General features: G+C 48.3%; 1 protein-coding gene across 1 annotated transcript in view; it reads right to left on the bottom strand.

Moving 5' to 3' along the window:
* The window catches only part of STRIP1 (striatin interacting protein 1), a 39,636-nt gene that overhangs the window by 9,580 nt on the left and 8,250 nt on the right, over positions 1-21,806 (bottom strand). The window contains exons 2-7 of the mRNA XM_044288082.1: positions 17,218-17,287; positions 15,077-15,151; positions 14,847-14,981; positions 14,593-14,713; positions 11,214-11,282; positions 11,021-11,127 (exon numbers count right to left, since the gene is read on the bottom strand). Coding sequence (XP_044144017.1) covers positions 11,021-11,127; positions 11,214-11,282; positions 14,593-14,713; positions 14,847-14,981; positions 15,077-15,151; positions 17,218-17,287 — 577 coding nt within the window. The remainder of the gene's footprint in view (positions 1-11,020; positions 11,128-11,213; positions 11,283-14,592; positions 14,714-14,846; positions 14,982-15,076; positions 15,152-17,217; positions 17,288-21,806) is intronic.

The following is a 21,806-nucleotide window of genomic DNA, read 5'->3' on the forward strand; positions in this document are numbered from 1 at the left end:
GAAAAATTCTCTATTTTCCAAATTTCTATTTCTCTGCTTCTAAAACAGAAAGTAATACCTAATAAAATATTTATTACTTAACATTCCCCATATGTCTACTTTATGTTGGCATCATTTTGGAAATGTCATTTTATTTTTTTAGGACTTTAAAAGGCTTAGAAGCAATTCTTAAAAATTTTAAGAAAATTTCCAAAACCCACTTTTTAAAGGAGCAGTTAAGGTCTGAAGTCACTTTGTGGGGCCTACATAGCGGATACCCCCATAAATGACCCCATTGTAGAAACTACACCCCTTAAGTTACTCAAAACTGATTTCACAAACTTTGTTAACCCATTAGGTGTTCTACAAGAATTAAAGGAAAAATAGAGATGAAATTTCTAAATTTCACTTTTTGGGCAGATTTTCCATTTTATTAAATTTTTTCTTTAACAGCCAAACAAAACTCAATATTTATTACCCCAATTCCAGGGCGCAGAAGGAAAGGAATGCCATACAGTTTTTGGAAGGCAGATTTTGCTGGATTGGTTTTCTGAACGCCATATGTTTTTTATTTTTCTGCCGATCGTCTTGTGCAGGGGCTCATTTTTTGCAGAAACTGTTAGGGCTGTTTCACACGAGCGGATGCCGTGCGTGACATCCGCTCCGTGAATGACAGCCAAGACCCGATGCGGACAGCAGAAGCACGGAGCATTAACATGATTGATAATGCTCCGTGCCTCTCTGTGACCTCTTTACTACGAAATCACAAAGAGGTCACAGAGAGGCACGGAGCATTATCAATCATGTTAATGCTCCGTGCTTCTGCTGTCCGCATCGGCTCTTGGCTGTCATTCACGGAGCGGATGTCACGCACGGCATCCGCTCGTGTGAAACAGCCCTTAAGGTTTTTATTGGTACCATTTTTAGGTACATAGGATTTTTTGATCATTCATTATTACACTTTATGGGGCAAGGTGACCCAAAAAACGAGATTTTTGTATTACTTACCAGTAAAATCTCTTTCTCGCTCTTTCCTTGGGGAACACAGAAGACCTTGGGTATAGCTCATCTCCATAGGAGGCGTGACACTAAGTGAAGACTGTTAAGCCCCTCCTCCACAGCTATACCCTCAGCCTGGAGAGAGAGACTGCCAGTTGCGTGTCCAAGCAGTGAGAAAAGGCAAAGTCCAACAAGGAACCAACAAGCCAACAACCCGACGGGTAACAAAAAACTCGGAAACCGTACAGAGAAAAAACAATGAATGGGTGGGTGCTGTGTCCCCCAAGGAAAGAGCGAGAAAGAGATTTTACTGGTAAGTAATACAAAAATCTCGTTTTCTCGCCCAGTTTCCTTGGGGGACACAGAAGACCTTGGGACGTTCAAAAGCAGTCCAAAAGGGGGAGGGACCACAGCCCAAGGTGAAGCACCCGAAAGGCATCAATGAACCGCCGCCCGCAACCCCAGGCGGGGCAAGGCAGCATCTGCCAAAGTCAGAGTATGCACCCTGTAGAACACGGCAAGGCGCGTAAGGTAGACCCGTGGCCGCCTTGCCCAAATGCATGGCCGAAGCCCAATGCCTCCGGCCCAGGAGGCACCAACCGCTCTGGCGAAATGAACGGTGACACCAAAGACAGAATCCTGCCCTCGGTGCGGTAACCTCAGCAATAGCCAAACTGATCAAGCGGAGGAAAACCACCCTGGAGTCAGTCAACCCTATGCACAGACCTCCTGGAAACCTAAGAGGCCGAACGGCTACAAGAGTCGGAGATCCCCAAGTAAAAGCGGCAAGGCCCAAACAGGTGAGGTGTTGAAGCGAAAGGCAAACACCACCTTCAGAAGGAAGGAAGGAAGAAACGGGATGTAGAACAGCCCTGTCCTGGAAAAGACAGAAGGCTTGGAACAAAAAAAGGACCATTCCGGCACCCGTCAGAGACACGACTGATACGGAACACAACCGTACAGGACAGAAGGGGTAGAAAGAACTTCTGTAACGGCTCCAAGGACAAGATTGGAGCACCGAGAGCTCAGTATAAAGTCCCCAGGGCGGTACCGAAGGACAGCACAGAGGAACCAAAGAGCCACTCCGAGGAAGAAGGTCTTGGCAGGCCCAGGGGGCCGAGAACGCTGGAAGAGGAAGAACAGCGCCGACACTTGACACCTCAAGTAAAAGACCGAACCATGGGGAGAGAAATTCAGAGTGGGGAATGCACAGCTTCCCACAGAACCCCAGACAAAAAAACCTAAGCCCTACGACAGATCCTGGACGAAACACTGCCAGGAGTGGACAGTAGCGAACCCGCTAGAGTCGCCTGGCAAGCGGGCGAAAATCCAATGTGATCAGGCGCAGACCAGCAGCACAGGCAGAAGGGTCGACAAAAATAGTCCCATCGGCCCTCGAACAACGTTATCCCGTATCCACCCGAATGGGGAAGCAGAAGGACAGATGGAAAGAACCCAAACGATCCGCCAGATGCCAGGAGAAGACAGGCTAAAGTCCATGCTGACGTAACCACGTCGTACCGTCCCGGTGTGGGAGATCAGGAGAATCTGGAATGAAAAGGTAGTCCCCCCAAGTTATCGAGAAGGTAAGTCTACAGCAGGACCATCGTCTTAGAATGGGCCACGCAATCTGCACTCAGCGGGAGAACAGAACGCGGTAGACTCGGTAAATAGGCACACAGCTAATACAGCCAGTGTGAACAAGGGAGACAGTACGAGGCCAAAAGGAACACCGGAACCACCCACATGAACAACCATGCTCTCCCCAACCCAAGGCGGAGGTCCTCCGGACCCGGGTAATCGAGCACCCAAGAGAAGTCGGGTGACCTTCCCGAGAAGAGCAGCCCGAACCTGGTAGCAGATCAGACAGAAGCGTAGAGGCGCCAAGAGGAAGGACTCATACCACACTGCATCCGAAGAGGAGGAAATTGCAGCAGGCAAGGGAACCGCAGTCCTGCCAGAGCCAACGAAGAATTCGAGAGGTGCTGCAGACAACAGCACTCTCGACCATGTGACCACCAGCGCAGGGAAGCAATGCCGCAGAAGGACGAATGGGCATGCATCTAGGACCCACGAACACTCCCTGGAATGAAAAGCCAACAAAATGAATGAGCACCACCCAGCTCGGTGCAGCAGAGAGCAATAGAACCTGTTCGGTCAGGAGGACAGAATGAACTCCTTAGGGACGAGTGCAAGGCTTGCGGCAAGCATCGCATCCCAAGAAACAAAGGTATGCCGCAGGAAGCAGGTGAGGCATACGTACGAGCAGCCCCGTAAGCAGCGAGAAGGCCAACCCACCTAGAAAAAGGGGGGCCCGCCCCAGAGTGCCACAGCATGTACGGAATTGCAAGTGCAACCTGAAAGGGAGTTATGCACAAACCTAGCATAGCATGCGATGGAACGCAACCAGTCCACCCCGAAAGGGGGGAATTGTACCAGGTCAACAGCAGTCGGCAAGAGTGCAAAGGCCCGTCCCAAAAGGAAGTGATGCCTAAGGCCGTACCTACTTCAGAGAAGCAGGACATACCCTATAAACCAGCAGGAACGCAGGAGGTCCACCTAGCGAAAGGGGAACATGCACAGGGTATCCCAGCATTAAGTGAGTGTGCCACAATGCACCCAACACTGAACTCAGCGAGAGTGCAACTACTCTGCCAACGAAGGGGGACATGTACAAGTCCAGCACAGCCATATAAGGACAGCCGTGAATCTCATGAGCGTGCCAAATTCTGCCCTTGAAATGAGAGGTGGTCACGCACAAGGCCAGCACCGTATCCAATGGAAGTGCAAGCGTTCCACCCCTGTTAGAGGGCCATTCACATGGCCAGCAATGTATCCGGTGAGAGTGTAGCATGCCGCCCAGAAAAAAAGGGGGGTAAAGCACATGGCCAGCATCTCATCCAGGGAGAGTGCGAGCACACCGCCATGCATGGGAGTCATACACATGGCCAGCAACGTACTGGCGAGATACAAACACAGTCACTAAGAATGCGTGCATGTCGCCTGAGGAAGGAAGGCAAGCCCCTGGCTGGCAGCGAATCCAGCAAGAGTGCGTACACCGCCCCGGAAGAGGGGTCATGCATATGGCCGACAGCGGATCCAGCGAGAGTGCAAGCACCCTTCCATGTATTGGGCACACGCACATGGTCAGTGACGTACCTGCGAGGAAACAACCACAGACAGAGGGATGCATGTAAGCTGCCTGAGGGAAGGAGGCATACCCAAGGCCGGCAGGGAATCCAATGAGAGTGCAGCATACCGCCTAAGAAATGGCCGGCAGCGAAACCAGTGAGAGTGCAGCATAATAACATAGTACCTAAGTACAACATAGCACATCAGTGAGAGTGCAGCATTCCGCCTATAGAAGGGGGTCGTGCACATAGCCAGTACCGTATCCGGTGAGAGTGCAGTATTCCGCCTAAAAAAGGGGGTCATGCACATGATCGGCAACAGATCCAGTGAGAGTGCTGCGTTCCGCCCAGGAAGGGGGGTCACGCACATGGCCGGCTCACGCACACGGCCGGCAGCGAATCCAGTGAGTGCTGCGTTCCGCCCACGGAAGGGGGTCACGCACATGGCCGGCAGCAAAACCAGAGAGTGCAGCGTTCCGCTTATGGAAGGGGGTCGTGCACATGGCCAGCACCGTATCCGGTGAAGATGCAGTATTCCGCCTAAGAAGGGGGTCATGCACATGGCCAGCCAGGGAGAGTGCAGTAGCCCACCTAGGAGGGGGGGGGGGATGCACATGGCAGGCACCATAACTGGAGAGACGATGAATGCTGCCTACAGAAGGGCCGAACGCACTTGGCCAGCGCCGTATCCTGGAAGAGGCAAGAAAACCGCCTAAAAGGGGAAAATGCCCTAGCAGCGACGCAGGCTGGGAGCGCAACACCATGCCGCCCGTGGAAAGAGGTCACGCAGACTTGCAGCATTACTGATGAGGCTGCAGCGTCCTGCGCAGTCTAATAGAAATCATGATCTATTATTATTTAATTCATATATATTCTTCTTTCTTTTTTTTTTTTTTTTTTTAAATTTCTTTATTTATTGAAAACACAGCCTCTGAGGCTAAAGGGGAGCCACCATATAGGGGCACCTGAGAGGCAGGAGAAAAAAGGGGGCCAACTAAACAGACCCATTTTTTGGGGGCCGGCCTGTACCCAAAGGGTTAACAGGAATCCGGCCTGGAGGGCGGCGTGCGATCCCCTGGGGGCGGAGGAACCTCCAGGCGGGAAAAATTCGCGCCCGGAGAAGTTCCCGCCCCCTCCACCAGAGACCGGAATATTGCGGCCTAGTAGGCCGCGAAGCCGGGGGCTAAATTGCGGCGCCCGGCCCGTTATACCGCCGGGACCTGAGGCGGAATGCTGCAGCGACCTGCCGCTTCAAACCGGCCGCGGGAGCCCACCCCGCGGGCCGGTCGGAAATGCGGCCCAGCAGGCCGCGAAGCATGGGACCAAATTTGCAGAGCCTCGCCGACCGGCACCCGCTGGGGCATAGTCAAGCCCAATGCCGGCCGCGGGAGCCCACCCCGCCGGCCGGAAGAGACAGGGACCCGGAATGGCGGTTTGCCGGCCGCGGGAGCCCACCCCGCCGCCGGACGAGACAGGGACCCGGAATGGCGTTTTCCGGCCGCGGGAGCCCACCCCGCCGCCGGACGAGACAGGGACCCGGAATGGCGTTTGCCGGCCGCGGGAGCCCACCCCGCCGCCGGACGAGACAGGGGCCGGAATGGCGGCTTGCTGGCCGCGGAGCCTAATTTTCGCGGCGCCCGGCCGCACCGGAATATAAGTGCTGGCCGGAGGCGAGGCCTTACTCCACTGCAGCGTCCTGCACACTCCGGTAAGGCCCAATGTGATCAGGCGAGATGGGGACGTGACCCAGAGACGGGATGCCCGTGAGGAGAAGGCAGGCGACGGCCGACAGCCACTAGCTGCATCGCCGTATCCTGGTCCTATGAAGGCCAGGAAAAAAAGGCAGGGAGCAGATTGCCGCACTGCGGCACCCCAGGGGCCAGCTTAGGTCCAGCAGGGGAAGGGTCCAGAGGCCCAGTATGGGGGGGTCAGGCACGCAGGAGACCATTGGGTGGGGGGTGGGGGACGTAGGGCTGGAGAAGCCACTCTCTTACCACAGCCGTCTTCACCCTCGGTCCACTCCAGCAGGGTCGCCCCTTCAGCTACTGGCACCGTAGTGGCAGGACGCTGGAAGAGGGACTTGGCGTGCGGGCGACCCTTGCGCTGGCGGGATGCAGGGGAGCTGGGCTGCCCTGGTCCACCTTGCCTTCTGTGGGGGAGGCAGCAGTGCGGATGACCGGCACTGGCGCAGCTCAACCCCGGGAGAAACAGAGAGGTCTAGTGCGTCTCTGTTGTCCCTGATGTTCTGGAACAAAAAGAAAAGAAAAAGTAAAAATCAAAAATTTAAACAAGGAGAAAAGAGCCCTGCAGAGCAGGGAGTGTCTTGCCTCCTTGGACACTAAGCAAAAACTGGCAGTCTCTCTCTCCAGGCTGAGGGTATAGCTGTGGAGGAGGGGCTTAACAGTCTTCACTTAGTGTCACGCCTCCTATGGAGATGAGCTATACCCAAGGTCTTCTGTGTCCCCCAAGGAAACTGGGCGAGAAATTGTCTGTTTTGGAACAGTTTTCATTTATTTATTTTTACAGCGTTCATCTGAGGAGTTAGGTCATGTGATAGTTTTATAGAGCAGATCGTTACGGACGTGGAAATACCCAATATGTATACTTTTTCTTATTTAAGTTTTACACAATATTAGCATTTCTGAAACGAAAAAAATGATGTTTTAGTGTCTCCATAGTCTGAGAGCCATAGCTTTTTTATTTTTTGGGCGATTGTCTTAAATAGGGCATAATTTTTTGCGGGAGGAGGTGACGGTTTGATTGGTACTATTTTGGGGGTCATAAGCCTTTTTGATCGCTTGCTATTGCACTTTTTATGATGTAAGGTGACAAAAATAGCTTTTTTGACACTTTTTTTTTTTAATGGTGTTTATCGGACGGGGTCAATTATGTGATATATTTATAGAGACGGTCGTTACGGACGCGGTGACACCTAATATGTGTATTTTATTTTTTCATTTTTTATAGGAAAAGGCAATTTCTTTTTTTAATTTACATTTTTATTTATTTATTTTTCATTTTTATTATTTTCACTTTCTTTTTTTTATTAAGTCCCTCTAGGATCATGAAGATCCAGTGGGGCTGATGGCTGTACTATACTTTGCAATGCTCTTGCATTGCAAAGTATAATACTATTAGATGCCCTGTAGGTGGCAACAGTGGACGCTTTTGCAAAGCGTCCGGTTGCCATGGAAACCATCGGGTGCTGCCATCGCAACGCAGCAGCCCTGATGGTTGAGAGAGGGAGCTCCCTCCCTGTATTAACCCCATGGATGCCGCAACCGCGGCATCTATGGGGTTACAGCAGAGTGTCAGCATAGAGCTGACACTCTCTGCTGATCGGGGCGGCTCAGGAATGGAGCCGCCGCCATCCCACACAGCAGGGGGACCGGGGGCAGCACTGGAAAGGGGGGGGGGCGGGGCCAAAAAACGTTCCGTTCCGGAACTGAAGACATCCTGATGCATCCTGAACAGATTTCACTCCATTCAGAATGCATGGGGATAATCCTGATCAGGATTCTTCCGGCATAGAGCCCCGACGACGGAACTCTATGCCGGAAGAAAAGAACGCAGGTGTGAAAGAGCCCTAAGAAATGAAGGTCAGTCAGTCCGAAAAATTGTGAAAACTTTGAAAGTGTCCCCAAGTGGAGTCACAAAAACCATCAAGCGCTACAAAGAAACTGGCTCACATGCGGACCGCCCCAGAAAAGGAAGACCAAGAGTCACCTCTGCAGCTCAGATTAGAGACCAGGTCAATGCCACACAGAGTTCTATCAGCAGACACATCGCTAGAACAACTGTTAAGAGGAGACTGTGTGAATCAGGTCTTCATGGTAGAATATCTGCTAGGAAACCACTGCTAAGGACAGGCAACAAGCAGACTTGTTTGGGCTAAAGAACACAAGGAATGGACATTAGACCAGTGGAAATCTGTGCTTTGGTCTGATGAGTCCAAATTTGAGATCTTTGGTTCAAACCACCGTGTCTTTGTGCGACGCAGAAAAGGTGAACGGATGGACTCTACATGCCTGGTTCCCACCGTGAAGCATGGAGGAGGTGTGATGGTGTGGGGGTGCTTTGCTGGTGACACTGTTGGGGATTTATTCAAAGTTGAAGGCATACTGAACCAGCATGGCTACCACAGCATCTTGCAGCGGCATGCTATTCCATCCGGTTTGCGTTTAGTTGAACCATCATTTATTTTTCAACAAGACAATGACCTCAAACACACCTCCAGGCCGTGTAAGGGCTATCTGACCATGAAGGAGAGTGATGGGGTGCTGCGCCAGATGACCTGGCCTCCACAGTCACCGGACCTGAACCCAATCGAGATGGTTTGGGGTGAGCTGGACCGCAGAGTGAAGGCAAAAAGGCCAACAAGTGCTAAGCATCTCTGGGAACTCCTTCAAGACTGTTGGAAGACCATTTCAGGTGACTACCTCTTGAAGCTCATCAAGAGAATGCCAAGAGTGTACACGGCAGTAATGAAAGCAAAAGGTGGCTACTTTGAAGAACCTAGAATATGACATATTTTCAGTTGTTTCACACTTTTTTGTTATGTATATAATTCCACATGTGTTAATTCATAGTTTTGATGCCTTCAGTGTGAATCTACAATTTTCATAGTCATGAAAATAAAGAAAGCTCTTTGAATGAGAAGGTGTGTCCAAACTTTTGGTCTGTACTGTACATAGTTTTACTCCAGGTTTCCATAACAAAACAGCCATTTTTCTTCACTGCCGTAGGTCAGCTTTAAAGGAAATCTTTCACCAGAATAATCGCTATTGAAGTAAAGCCATGGCCTAATAGCACTTGGTACCTTATTTCAAGATGTTTCAGCAATAGATGTTTTTATCCTCTAAAAGTCCAGTTTATTTGGTTTGCAAATGAGCCAGTAAGGTGCCCAGAGGGGTGTCACTCTTGCAGAAAGGACCCCAGAAGCCCTCTGCCACAATGTGTCCACCCTCAAAAGACGAACTTAAAAAAACTGATAAACTATGTGGTACCCAGACCCGAACTTCTTCACAGAAGTTCAGGTTTGGGTTCGGTGTTGTGTAGATGTTATTAATTTTCCCTTATAACATGGTAATAAGGGAAAATAGCATTCTTAAAAGAGAATGCTTAGAAAAGTGTTGCTTGAGGGGTTAAAAAATAAAAAATAACTCACCTCATCCACTTGTTCGTGCAGCCAGCATAGTCTTCTTTCTTCTTGAGGACCTGCAAAAAGACCTTTAATGACGTAAAGGCGCTCACCACATGGTGAGCACGGTGACGTCAGTGCAGGTCCTGCTGAATGAAGATAGAAGATCCTTCGCCGGCTGTGCGAACAAGAGAGGATGAGGAGAGTTAATTTTTTTTATTTTTTAACACCACAAGCAACATTTTACTAAGCATTCTGTATTAAGAATGCTATTATTTTCCTTTATAACCATGCTATAAGGATAAATAATACAGTAAATTGACTTTAATCAATTTACTAACATCATCTCCTAGCAACCATGCGTGAAAATCGCATTGCATCCGCACTTGCTTGCGTTTTCACGCAGCCCTGTTCATTTATATGGGGACTGCGTTGCGTGAAAAACACAGAATATAGAACATGCTGCAATTTTCATGCAACGCACAAGTGATGCGTGAAAATCACTGCTCATCTGCACAGCCCCATTGAAGTGAGAGGGTCCGGATTCAGTGCGGGTGCAATGCGCGAGGTGAACGCAGAATTCTTGCCTGTGTGAAAGAGGCCTTAAAGGGGAAGGCTGCTGTAAAGGTCAAAGTTAAGGGGGTGGGCTGCTGTGTGTGTGGGGGGCTGTGGAGGTCACTTAAGGGAGCAGGGTGCTGTAGATGTCACTGTTATAGTGGATACTGTCAATATCTTTTACCGACACACACAAACATTAAATAAAATAGATTAAATATACCAGAGCGAAGCCGGGTCCTTCAGCTAGTTTTTTTTAAAATATTAACTGGCATCGAGGTTCCCAAAGGTATGTCCACACATAAGACGCTGTGTCAGTTGTGGTGCTCACATGAACATATATCAATAACAAAGATGCCAGGGCCCTTTTTCATGCGACTTCCTTTTTTAAGTACGTCTGTCTTGTGGATGACACTAAGCGTGCAACTTGGTGTCTGTTATTGGTATGTGTTCATGTTATCTTTAATCACGGGCGTGTGTGTAAGGAATGTGTATATGGAGGTTAATAATCTCAGGTTACTGTAACCACCGGTTAATGCCCCGTTATCTTTTATGCCTGTCATTGGTATTTTAATACAGTATATAATAAAAAATAAATTGTATTAATAAAGGATTTTTTTATTTTCTGCGTTTTTCAGTTTGGTGGTGGTACTGAATGAATATTTTAAGGCTACATTCACACAACATTCACAGTGAAAAACGTACACGTGACAGACTTTTTTTTTTTTTTACGGCTGCCATGTCCATTTTAAAATAATGGTAGTCAATGGATTTATTCACACACAGGTTTTTTTGACGGCCAGTGAATAATGTACGTTAAAATAAAACAAGTTCTATTTTGTTTCCACCGATTGATAGCCAGCTTAAAATTGAAGGGGACAGTTTTAAACGCCTCAGAAAGGAATCAGAGAAAAAACGTCCATTAAAAACTGACATTTTATCTGTTTTTAACAGACATTTTTTCAGTTGTGTGAACGTAGCCTAAGACTGTTCACACTGACATCATGGATTCCAATTTAACAGTATTGTCGAGAACCCGTGTGAATCTTACTGATTTGCCAGTAATCTGTGAGGTTGCAAATTTTTTTCTTGTAAAAAGCAACAGAAATCTTATGGAATTCAAACTGACGGCAATGTCAGCGGAGACTTACAAATCCTGCAACACCTGGTCTCTTAGGCGACATCTGATATCATTATTCAGATGGCTGCCTCATACCTAGTTCTGCGCGGAAAGTTTGCCTCATGGTTTTCCATTCCTCACTGTCGGCTTCTCCCTCTTCACGTAACGTATCCACCATGATGTACATGATGTTTAGGAGAACTCTGAAAAGCAATGGCAGTGGAAAGAAATTAACAAAAGTAAAACAATAATACGACAAGTTTTTAAAGCCAATTTAGAGTCACCTTACCGAAGGTCTGTGCTGTCGGCCAGAGAGATGGCGGGCTTCCGTACAGCATTACTGCAAGCTGCACTGTTCCTAAAACAGACGACAGAGTAGTCATTCACTGTCATCTATCACTACAAGCAGGGCCTGCAACATTCCCCATTAGATAATATGCTGAAATATCCTTCTAACTTCTATCTGGGCGTCCTGACCTGTCACTGAACCAGATTCACATCTGCTTTAGGGTCCATTCACACATCCGCAAAATGGGTCCGCATCCGTTCCGCAATTTTGCATCCGCACTTCCGTTCCACACCCCGCAAAAAAATTGAACATGAACATGTCCTATTCTTGTCTGCAGACACGGACAAGAAAAGGCATTTCTATTATAGTGCTGGCCATGTGCAGTCGGCAAAATGCGGCCAGTGTCCGTGTTTTGCAGATCCGCAAAAAAGTTGTGGACGTGTGAATGGACCCTTACAAGTAGGTGAGCTAAAATGTATATTTTATTGTTTGTGGGTTATCCTGGAAAAGATAATGATTACTTATCCTCAGGATAGGTCATCATTATCACATACAGGTGGTCGAAGTCCTGGCATCTCCGCCGATTAGCGTTGTACATTGTACAGTGGTTTATTGGTATTGCAGCTCAGCCCCACTGACTTGTATGGGGATGAGCTGCAAATAAGCCATGCGACCGATGTACAGTCATGTCACTGGCCTAGTAAGAGGCTGCACCGCTCAAGGCCTCTTCTAACAGCTGATCGGAAGGGGGTCGCACCCCCGCAGAACTGATACTGATGACCTGTCCTGAAGATAAGTCATAAATATCTTTTCCTGGACAACCCCTGTAAATTTGACAGTTATAAGTTTATTTTAGAATAAAGACAACGTTCTGTCTGGGCGCCCCATACCACAAAAAGGGCTTGTCTGCTCTGGACTATCCTTTTTTAGAAAGGTTACCAAACCAGTGGTAAAAGGCAACAGTTTCCTAATCACGGCACCTCCTCAGCAGGGAAGCTGCACCACAGACAAAGGGGAGCTTTATCAAGACTGAGGTAAGTGCTCATAACAACTAGGGATGAGTGAATCGATTTCATCCAAAGTCGATTTGCATAAAACCTTGTTGCAATACTGTACGGAGCTGGATCTCCGTACAGTATCAGAATGTATTGACTCCGATTGGAGCCAAAGTTATTACTTTGCAAAGTCTTGCAATACTTCGCATAATAACTTCGTAAACTAATTTTTACTTTTAAAAAAACGTACAGTATAACAACAAAGTTTTATGCAAATCGACTTCGGATGAAGCATCTGAAGTCGATTCGCTCATCCCTCATAGCAACCAATCGGAGTCCACCTTTCATTTTAGACAGCTCCTTTAGAAAATGAAAGGTGGAATCCGATTGGTTGCTATGGGCAGTTCTGATAAATCTCCCCCATAGTGTAGATTTGTACAAACTTTGCAGCCATACAGTGCCTCATGAGACCCTGTTCCCGCCTAGAAGCAATGCAGCAGGTCACAATTTGTCCTTGAACCCTCAGACTGGCCTGTGTGCTCCATATAAAGCAGTTGGTGGTGCCTTCCAGGAATAGGATACTCCAGGCTAGTGCAAAATAGGGCAGAATACTTCCATAGCCAGGAATATTTATTTGTGAGAGAAAAAAAACGAAGCCCTCCATGTCCCACCCTGTAACACGAACACGCAGAGGTACAGAACAGTTCCATATCTTCCTATGGGCACAGTATTTGGTAGTGCATGATGCAATCCTGATCACAGCAAGGATAATACAAAGTCTATTAGAAAGTTCTGCAACTGATTGTCTAACCCATAATAGTTAGGGCAGGGGTGGCCAACCTTACAGATACAAAGAGCCAAAAAAAAAATCGTATGACTGCCAGGAGCCACGAGCTATCCGTTTACACAAATATGCGTGCACACGACAGTATTACTGCAATTGAGTTATCAAACATTTAAAAGTGCATTTAAACCACCTTTCCTACCTGTAATGTAGACAGCTTTAGTGAGACTTCTGGCAATCTTTGTTTTTCACAATGTGTTTCAAGATTTCTCGGATGACACCCTCATGCTCAGATGACCGCCCATGCTCAGATGACCGCCTTATGCTCAGATGACCGCCTTATGCTCAGATGACCGCCTTATGCTCAGATGACCGCCTTATGCTCAGATGACCGCCTTATGCTCAGATGACCGCCTTATGCTCAGATGACCGCCCCATGCTCAGATGACCGCCCCATGCTCAGATGACCGCCCCATGCTCAGATGACCGCCCCAAGCTCAGATGACCGCCCCATGCTCAGATGACCGCCCCATGTTCAGATGACCGCCCATGCTCAGATGACCGCCCCATGCTCAGATTACTGCCCATGTTCAGATGACCGCCCCATGCTCAGATGACCGCCCATGCTCAGATGACCGCCCCATGCTCAGATGACCGCCCATGCTCAGATGACCGCCCCATGCTCAGATGACCGCCCCATGCTCAGATGACCGCCCCATGCTCAGATGACCGCCCCATGCTCAGATGACCGCCCCATGCTCAGATGACCGCCCCATGCTCAGATGACCGCCCCATGCTCAGATGACCGCCCCATGCTCAGATGACCGCCCCATGCTCAGATGCTCAGGGGTGATTTGACATAGGGGAGATGTGAGCATGGGGTGTCTTATGTGAGCACTGGAGAGGCTTATTTTGTGGGTCTGATGAGGATTTGGGGGTCTTATCTGAGCTCATACTACCCCCATGTCAGATAAGACCCCCAGATCAGTACTTTAATAAAATAAAACTGTGGCTTATCCTACCTCTGCTGCCGCTGCTCTGAAGACTGTGGCGACCTCTCCATAGTGACCTGACATGCAGGTCAGAGCGCGGGCCTGCATGGTATTAAGGGGGGTGGGCACTACGCCACCAATGAAAACCTTTAATACAGATACAGGGGGCGGGTGCCGGCAGAATCTCATAGCCGACACCTGGCCTCTATGCTGCATTCCCCAGTGTAAACAGCCCCTCCCCTCCTCTTCCCCTCTTAATTCTCATTGGTGGCAGCGGCAGCAGCACAGGGAGGAGGAGGGGACTGCTTTCTTCTTCCTTCTCCCGTGCTGCTAATATTTTTAAAACCGGCGATATCCCTGGCCCGCTCCCCTGCGAGCCGCATATGTAGATGAGACCGCGGTCCTCTGAGAGCCGCAAGTAAAGGTCCGAGGAGCCGCATGCGGCTCGCGAGCCGCGGGTTGGCCACCCCTGAGTTAGGGGAATAAAATCCTTTTGAAATGTGTGCAAATAAAACCCCTGGAAGTAAGCATGTCTGTATGAAAGAACAGAATCCGTTTCCTATATTTTGCAGTTACTGTGGTATTTGAACCCTTATTAATATACTCACTCAACTTCCATGTTAAGAAGTTCCACCAGGGCATTGAACGCACCGGCTTCTAGCAGCAGGAAGATGTTATGTCGCTGCCAGGTCTGCACTTCAGACTCAGATGTGCACTCCCCAAAAGTGCCTAATAAATAAAAAGGGAGAATTAGTGCGAAAGCAACTAAAAGGTATGAAGGTAATAAAACAAAGCAAAAGGGAAACCATATGGAACAAAACACAGCAGAATACATAAGTAGTTGGAAATGCCCTCTGCTTACCCTGTGCCACATACAGGATTGCCCGAGCCACTTTTAGCCGTTTTTCCCTGGCCGTGACCTCCAAACCATCGAGGAGCCGCATGGCGTGTGCACGTTGCTGGGACACATCCAACTCTGTCCACTTTTTATCAGGCACTTAAATAAAAAAACATGGTACAGTACAATCTAACCGGAGCCCCTGAAGCCATTTATGGCACCAACACCCTACAAAGCCATCTTCTCCAGCTTACCATGTAATCGCAGGTCATCTTCAAAACATTTTCTGTTCAATTGAAATTCTGGGCCTTCTGTGTAACTGTAAAGCTCTGATAGGAAAGAGGAACAAAATAATACAATCACCACATAGCTCCAGTGTATGTCGCCGTACCCGCAGCTGCCGACTTCCTGCCCATGTCCTGTCTGAGGTAACGGTTCATTTCTTTCTATTGCTCACTGAAGCAGTTCTCATCTTGACTGATTTTCGGCACAATTCTATAATGTCTTTAAAAGGGGTTGTGTCACTTCAGTAAGTTGCATTTATCATGTAAAGAATAATACAAGGCACTTACTAATGTATTGTTATTGTCCTCATCGCCTCCTTTGCTGGCTGGATTTATTTTTCCATCACATTTATACACTGCCCGTTTCCATGGTTACGACCACTCTGCAATCCATCAGTGGTGGCCGTGCTCGCACAATATAGGAAAAAGCATAGCCCTCTCTGGTGGCCGGGAACGTGGGGCGCACATAGGCTACTGCTTTTTCCTATAATGTGCAAGCACGACCACCACTGATGGATTGCAGGGTGGTCGTAACCATGGAAAAATGTATCCAGCTGGAAAAGGATGCAATAAGGACAATAACACTACATTAGTAAGTGCCTTGTATTAACTTTCTTTACATAATGAATGCTATTTGATAAAGTGAGACAACCCCTTTAAGTATGAATAATTTCAAGAAATTTGAGAACTTTTGTAATTAAAGAGTCTGTTAACAGTTTCGACCCTCCAAAACTTCTGACAGCACTGAATGGGTGAGAGGTAAAGCAGCTTAAACATACCCATATTGGTGTTCGTGCAGATTGTATGACTGAGGAATGTGCAGTGTCCTGGACATGGCGAACACTCTCCAACCCCTCCGATCTAGACAGCTCTAGCGTCTAATAAGCCACCAACCAAGAGAGGAGCCCTTTCTCTGCTCCCATGCCCTTGCAAGGTTGCGGTTTAGGTCTGGTGTTGTGTATATAAAGCAGCACCTTGGCATATATATTAGGTTTACGAATGTATCATTGATGATTGGATTACAGTCTCTATAGGGGGATGGAGAAAGTTGCTTGTGCATTCCTGCAGTTTTTGCATTTCATTAACACATGCAGCAGGACTGCAGACGTGCGGTATACATAAACTCCTCACATCTTACAGTACTTTATTGCAGATTATATTTTATGTATCACAAGGACCCTGCTAGAATTTGCATTTTAGTTACAAAATTCGAATTTTTGTCAAATTTTTGCTAATAATCACTGTTTGCTGGAAAGTTGCATGAAGATGGTTGTGTGGAATAATTATTAGGTTACAATTTTACATGCAGTATTCTGTACTCTCAGAAAATGCAGATTTTGGTAACAGGACAGTTGTTTCCCCATGTACAATATACATTTTTAACACATGTGGATGATGCTAAAATATTACACGAACCAGTGTTTTAAGAGCATGAGCTCTTGTTCATGTATACAGTCCTGGTATATATGGGCTTGGCACAAATCTATACATTATTTTTATATTGCTTTATGTGTAAACCTCTGCTAGGTGCAAAGATTTGCTTCACAAATGCTTTGCTGCATACCTCGCTTGTAACGAGTGGTTATTTCAGTCAACGTTGCTCTTCTATCAGCTTGAATCAGTCGGCCCATTCTCCTCTGACCTCTAGCATCAACAAGGCATTTTCACCCACAGGACTGCCGCATACTGGATGTTTTTCCCTTTTCACACTATTCTTTATAAACCCTAGAAATGGCTGTGCGTGAAAATCCCAGTAACTGAGCAGATTGTGAAATACTCAGACCGTCCCGTCTGGCACCAACAACCATGCCACACTCAAAATTGCTTAAATCGCCTTTCTTTCCCATTCTGATATCCAGTTTGGAGTTCAGGAGATTGTCTTGACCAGGACCACAACCCTACATGCATTGAAGCAACTGCCATGTGATTGGTTGACTAGATAATCGCATTAATGAGAAATAGAACAGGTGTTCCTAATAATTCTTTAGGTGAGTGTATGTTTTGTGGAATAACAGAACGGAAGAGGACTTAAATCAGAGGGGAAAAAACAAACTCAGATACGGAACAACGGATCCATGAAAAACGGACCGCAAAACAACATATTCCCATACCTGAGAGCTCGGCAGCCCATTTGTCGGCGTCAGCATAAACGAATTCTAGATCTGGAGACTCTGAGCAACCCTGTAAGACACAATGGTATACTAAGAAGATATACACAAAAACCCACAATATCCTCATCAAATAGTATATTGAAAAGTTATAAAGTGAGCCCATAGATACCCACCTGAAAAGATCACTCAATCAACAACTATAGTACTGCCAAAATACTCCCTAAATTCATTATAAATACATAATATCAGAAATAAGAAAGGGAGAAAAGAAAGCAGGCTACATGGAAAAGCCATGTATTTGTAGCATGTAGAAAACTAATGCATTATAATACCGGTATAATATATCCAGTTCATAGTTCTTGTACACCTGTATATCCACTGCACAGGTCCCAGATGGAGAACCAAAGAAAGGTCGGGGATGTGTATAGGAAACTAAGGCCAAATAAATACATACAGTATACATCGGCATATACAGGTCCTTCTCAAAAAATTAGCATATTGTGATAAAGTTCATTATTTTCTGTAATGTACTGATAAACATTAGACTTTCATATATTTTAGATTCATTACACACCAACTGAAGTAGTTCAAGCCTTTTATTGTTTTAATATTGATGATTTTGGCATACAGCTCATGAAAACCCAAAATTCCTATCTAAAAAAATTAGCATATCATGAAAAGGTTCTCTAAACGAGCTATTAACCTAACCATCTGAATCAACTAATTAACTCTAAACACCTGCAAAAGATTCCTGAGGCTTTTAAAAACTCCCAGCCTGGTTCATTACTCAAAACCGCAATCATGGGTAAGACTGCCGACCTGACTGCTGTCCAGAAGGCCATCATTGACACCCTCAAGCAAGAGGGTAAGACACAAAGAAATTTCTGAAAGAATAGGCTGTTCCCAGAGTGCTGTATCAAGGCACCTCAGTGGGAAGTCTGTGGGAAGGAAAAAGTATAGCAGAAAACGCTGCACAACGAGAAGAGGTGACCGGACCCTGAGGAAGATTGTGGAGAAGGACCGATTCCAGACCTTGGGGGACCTGCGGAAGCAGTGGACTGAGTCTGGAGTAGAAACATCCAGAGCCACCGTGTACAGGCGTGTGCAGGAAATGGGCTACAGGTGCCGCATTCCCCAGGTCAAGCCACTTTTGAACGAGAAACAGCGGCAGAAGCGCCTGACTTGGGCTACAGAGAAGCAGCACTGGACTGTTGCATGTCATTCGGAGATCAAGGTGCCAGAGTCTGGAGGAAGACTGGGGAGAGGGAAATGCCAAAATGCCTGAAGTCCAGTGTCAAGTACTCACAGTCAGTGATGGTCTGGGTGCCATGTCAGCTGCTGGTGTTGGTCAACTGTGTTTTATCAAGGGCAGGGTCAATGCAGCTAGCTATCAGGAGATTTTGGAGCACTTCATGCTTCCATCTGCTGAAAAGCTTTATGGAGATGAAGATGTCATTTTTCAGCACGACCTGGCACCTGCTCACAGTGCCAAAACCACTGGTAAATGGTTTACTGACCATGGTATTACTGGGCTCAACTGGCCTGCCAACTCTCCTAACCTGAACCCCATACAGAATCTGTGGGATATTGGGAAGAGAAAGTTGAGAGATGCAAGACCCAACACTCTGGATGAGCTTAAGGCCGCTATCGAAGCATCCTGGGCCTCCATAACACCTCAGCAGTGCCACAGGCTGATTGCCTCCATGCCACGCCGCATTGAAGCAGTCATTTCTGCAAAAGGATTCCCGACCAAGTATTGAGTGCATAACTGAACATAATTATTTGAAGGTTGATTTTTTTTTGTATTAAAAACACTTTTCTTTTATTGGTCGGATGAAATAAGGAGATTTTTGTGAAACTCACCTGTAAAATCTTTTTCTCGTCTTTTCCATTGGGGGACACAGACCATGGGTATAGCTTAGAGGTATTAGTAGGAGGGACACTATGCAAATGAAAGAGCTCCTCCTCCTCGGGCTATACCCCCAGACTCCACCAGGAGGAACTCAGGCGTTGCACAAGCAGTAGGAGAAGGAGCAAGAAAAAATCATGGAAACCATCGGACCAAGCCATAAGGTCCAACCAGAAACAGAAAAACCGAACTAAAGACCCCTCCTGCAACAGGAATAATGGGTGGGAGCTGTGTCCCCCAATGGAAAAGACGAGAAAAAGATTTTACAGGTGAGTTTCACAAAAATCTCCTTTTCTCGTGCTTTTTTCCATTGGGGGACACAGACCATGGGACGTCCAAAAGCAGTCCATGGGGTGGGAAAAAATATCAGCACCGCCAGGAGGAACGCCCCAACGGTCAAACAGGAACCACAGCCTGCAAAACCCTGCGGCCAAAGCCGCATCAGCCGAAGCCAGTGAATGCTACTGACAAAAATTTGCAAAGGTATGCAAGGACGACCAGGTGGCCGCCGTACACAGCTGAGACGCAGAGGCACGACTGCGTCTTGCCCAGGAAGCCCCCTCCGCCCCAATGGAGTGAGCGGCAATTCTAGCCGGGGGAACTCCACCACAAGCGTGACAAGCCGCGGAAATAGCCAAGCAGATCCAGAGCGCCAAGAACGGCGGACGGAAGCAGTAGCCGCGAGACACACCTTCAGGACCCGTACAACATCCAGGGAATGCAGAGTGCGTTCCTTGGGGTTAGCCGGAGAAGGACAAAAGGAAGGCAGGACAAGATCCTCATCAAGGCGGAAGGGAGAGACCACCCTGGGCAAAAAGAAGGGGACTGGACGGAGCACAACTTAATCCTGGAGGAAAACCATTAAGGCTCCTGATAGGAAAGAGCGGCCAGCTTCGACACCAGTCTGACCTAAAAGCTCGTGATGGGACGTGAACTCACAGCCACTGCATAATAGCCCAGAACTTTAATCACTACGCTATGTAGCTGTATCAGAAGCGATGGTCACAAGGAAGTCCAGATGAGAACAGTCAGAGAGACCCTCCTCAAAGGCTCGAAGGGAGCCGACTGCAGAGCGCGCAGAACCAAATTGAGATCCCAAGGAGACAAAGGGGGAACATACGGGGAACCGAATGCGCCACCCCCGAAGAAAGGTCACCACCGGACCCTTAAGAGCAAGGGACCTCTGACGGCCCGCGCCGAAACCTGACCTTACAGGGAACTAAGCGACAGTCCCTGCACAAGCCCAGACTGAAGAAAAGACAGTACCATCAAGATGGAAAACCGAAGGGGAGGGAACCCCGAACCCTCAAAAAAGGATAGGAAGGCCATCCAGGTACGATAGTAAATCCGGGAGGAAGAAGACTTCCCCGGACTGATCATGGTCCTAACCACTGAATCCGAGAACCCCATCTTTATCAGGATGGCGGTTTCAACAGTCACGCCGGTAAACGAAGAGACCGCAAATTCCGGTGGAAGAACGGGCCCTGAGACAGTAAGTCCTGTCCGTCGGGAAGAGGCCATGGGGCGTCCGCCAGCAACCGAGCCACGTCCGAAAAACCACGCGCGGCGAGGCCACTCTGGGGTGATGAGAACGGTCGGAGTCCCTTCCGCCTCGAACTGGCGTAGACCCTTTGGTAGGAGAGGAAAACAGAGGAGGCTGAAGTCCTGCCACGGAGACACCTGCGCATCCATCCGTACGCCTCCGGATCTCGGGCGCGAGCCAGGACCACTGGGATCTTGTTGTTGAACCCGGACGCCATTAAGTCCACATCCGGACGGTCCCATCTGTGGCAGATTTCTTCGAACCCTTCTGGATGCAGAGACCACTCGCTTGGATCCACCGTGTTGTGGCTTAGAAAGTCCGCTGTCCAGTTGTCCATTCCTGGAATGCAAACTGCTGACAACACCGGAACGTGAGTCTCCGCCCACGTCAGAATTCACTTCACCTCCTGCATCACCATCCGGCTGCGGGTCCCGTCCTGATGGTCGATATAGGCCACGGCCGCGGCATTGCCCGTTTGAACCCGCACTGGGAGGCCCGCAAGGAGAGAGGTCCAATAGGAGAGAGAGAGCGGAAAAAAATCGCCCTCAATTCCAGAAAGTTGATTGGAAGGCGAGACTCTGCCGCCGGCCAAATTCCTTGAACCGTGCGAGACTGGAAAACGCCCCCCCAACCCAGGATGCTGGCATCGGTGGCGGCGATCGTCCAGGAGAATGCGAGAAAGGAACTCCCCGACCTCAGGTTCTTTGGGAACAGCCACCAAGGGAGAACTGCCCGAACCCGCTGAAAGGTAAAGGATCTCCTGTTGCGCCAGGCGAGTGTGAAACTGGGCATATGGAAAGGCCTCGAAAGAGGCTACCATAAGACCCAGGACCTGCAAGTATTCCCGAATGGAGAGGCACGGGGAGCGCAGCAGATGCGACACTGCCCCCTGGACCTGGGAGGACTTGAAGGCTGGTAGAATACTTTGGCAGCCGAGGTGTCCAAAATCACCCTCCGGAAGGAGAGCCTCTGGGACGGGAAGAGGCAGGAGTTTGGGAAAGTTACCAGGCAGCCGAACCGTTCCAGGGTCTGAACAGTGATCTGGACGCTGTCCGTGGTCTGCGGTAGAGAGGGGGGCCTCTATCCGGATATCGTCCCGACAGGGCAGCAAAGGAATGCCCCTGGTACGAAGAAGCG

Source organism: Bufo gargarizans, chromosome 3 (assembly GCF_014858855.1).
Source record: "Bufo gargarizans isolate SCDJY-AF-19 chromosome 3, ASM1485885v1, whole genome shotgun sequence".
Taxonomy (NCBI): domain Eukaryota; kingdom Metazoa; phylum Chordata; class Amphibia; order Anura; family Bufonidae; genus Bufo; species Bufo gargarizans.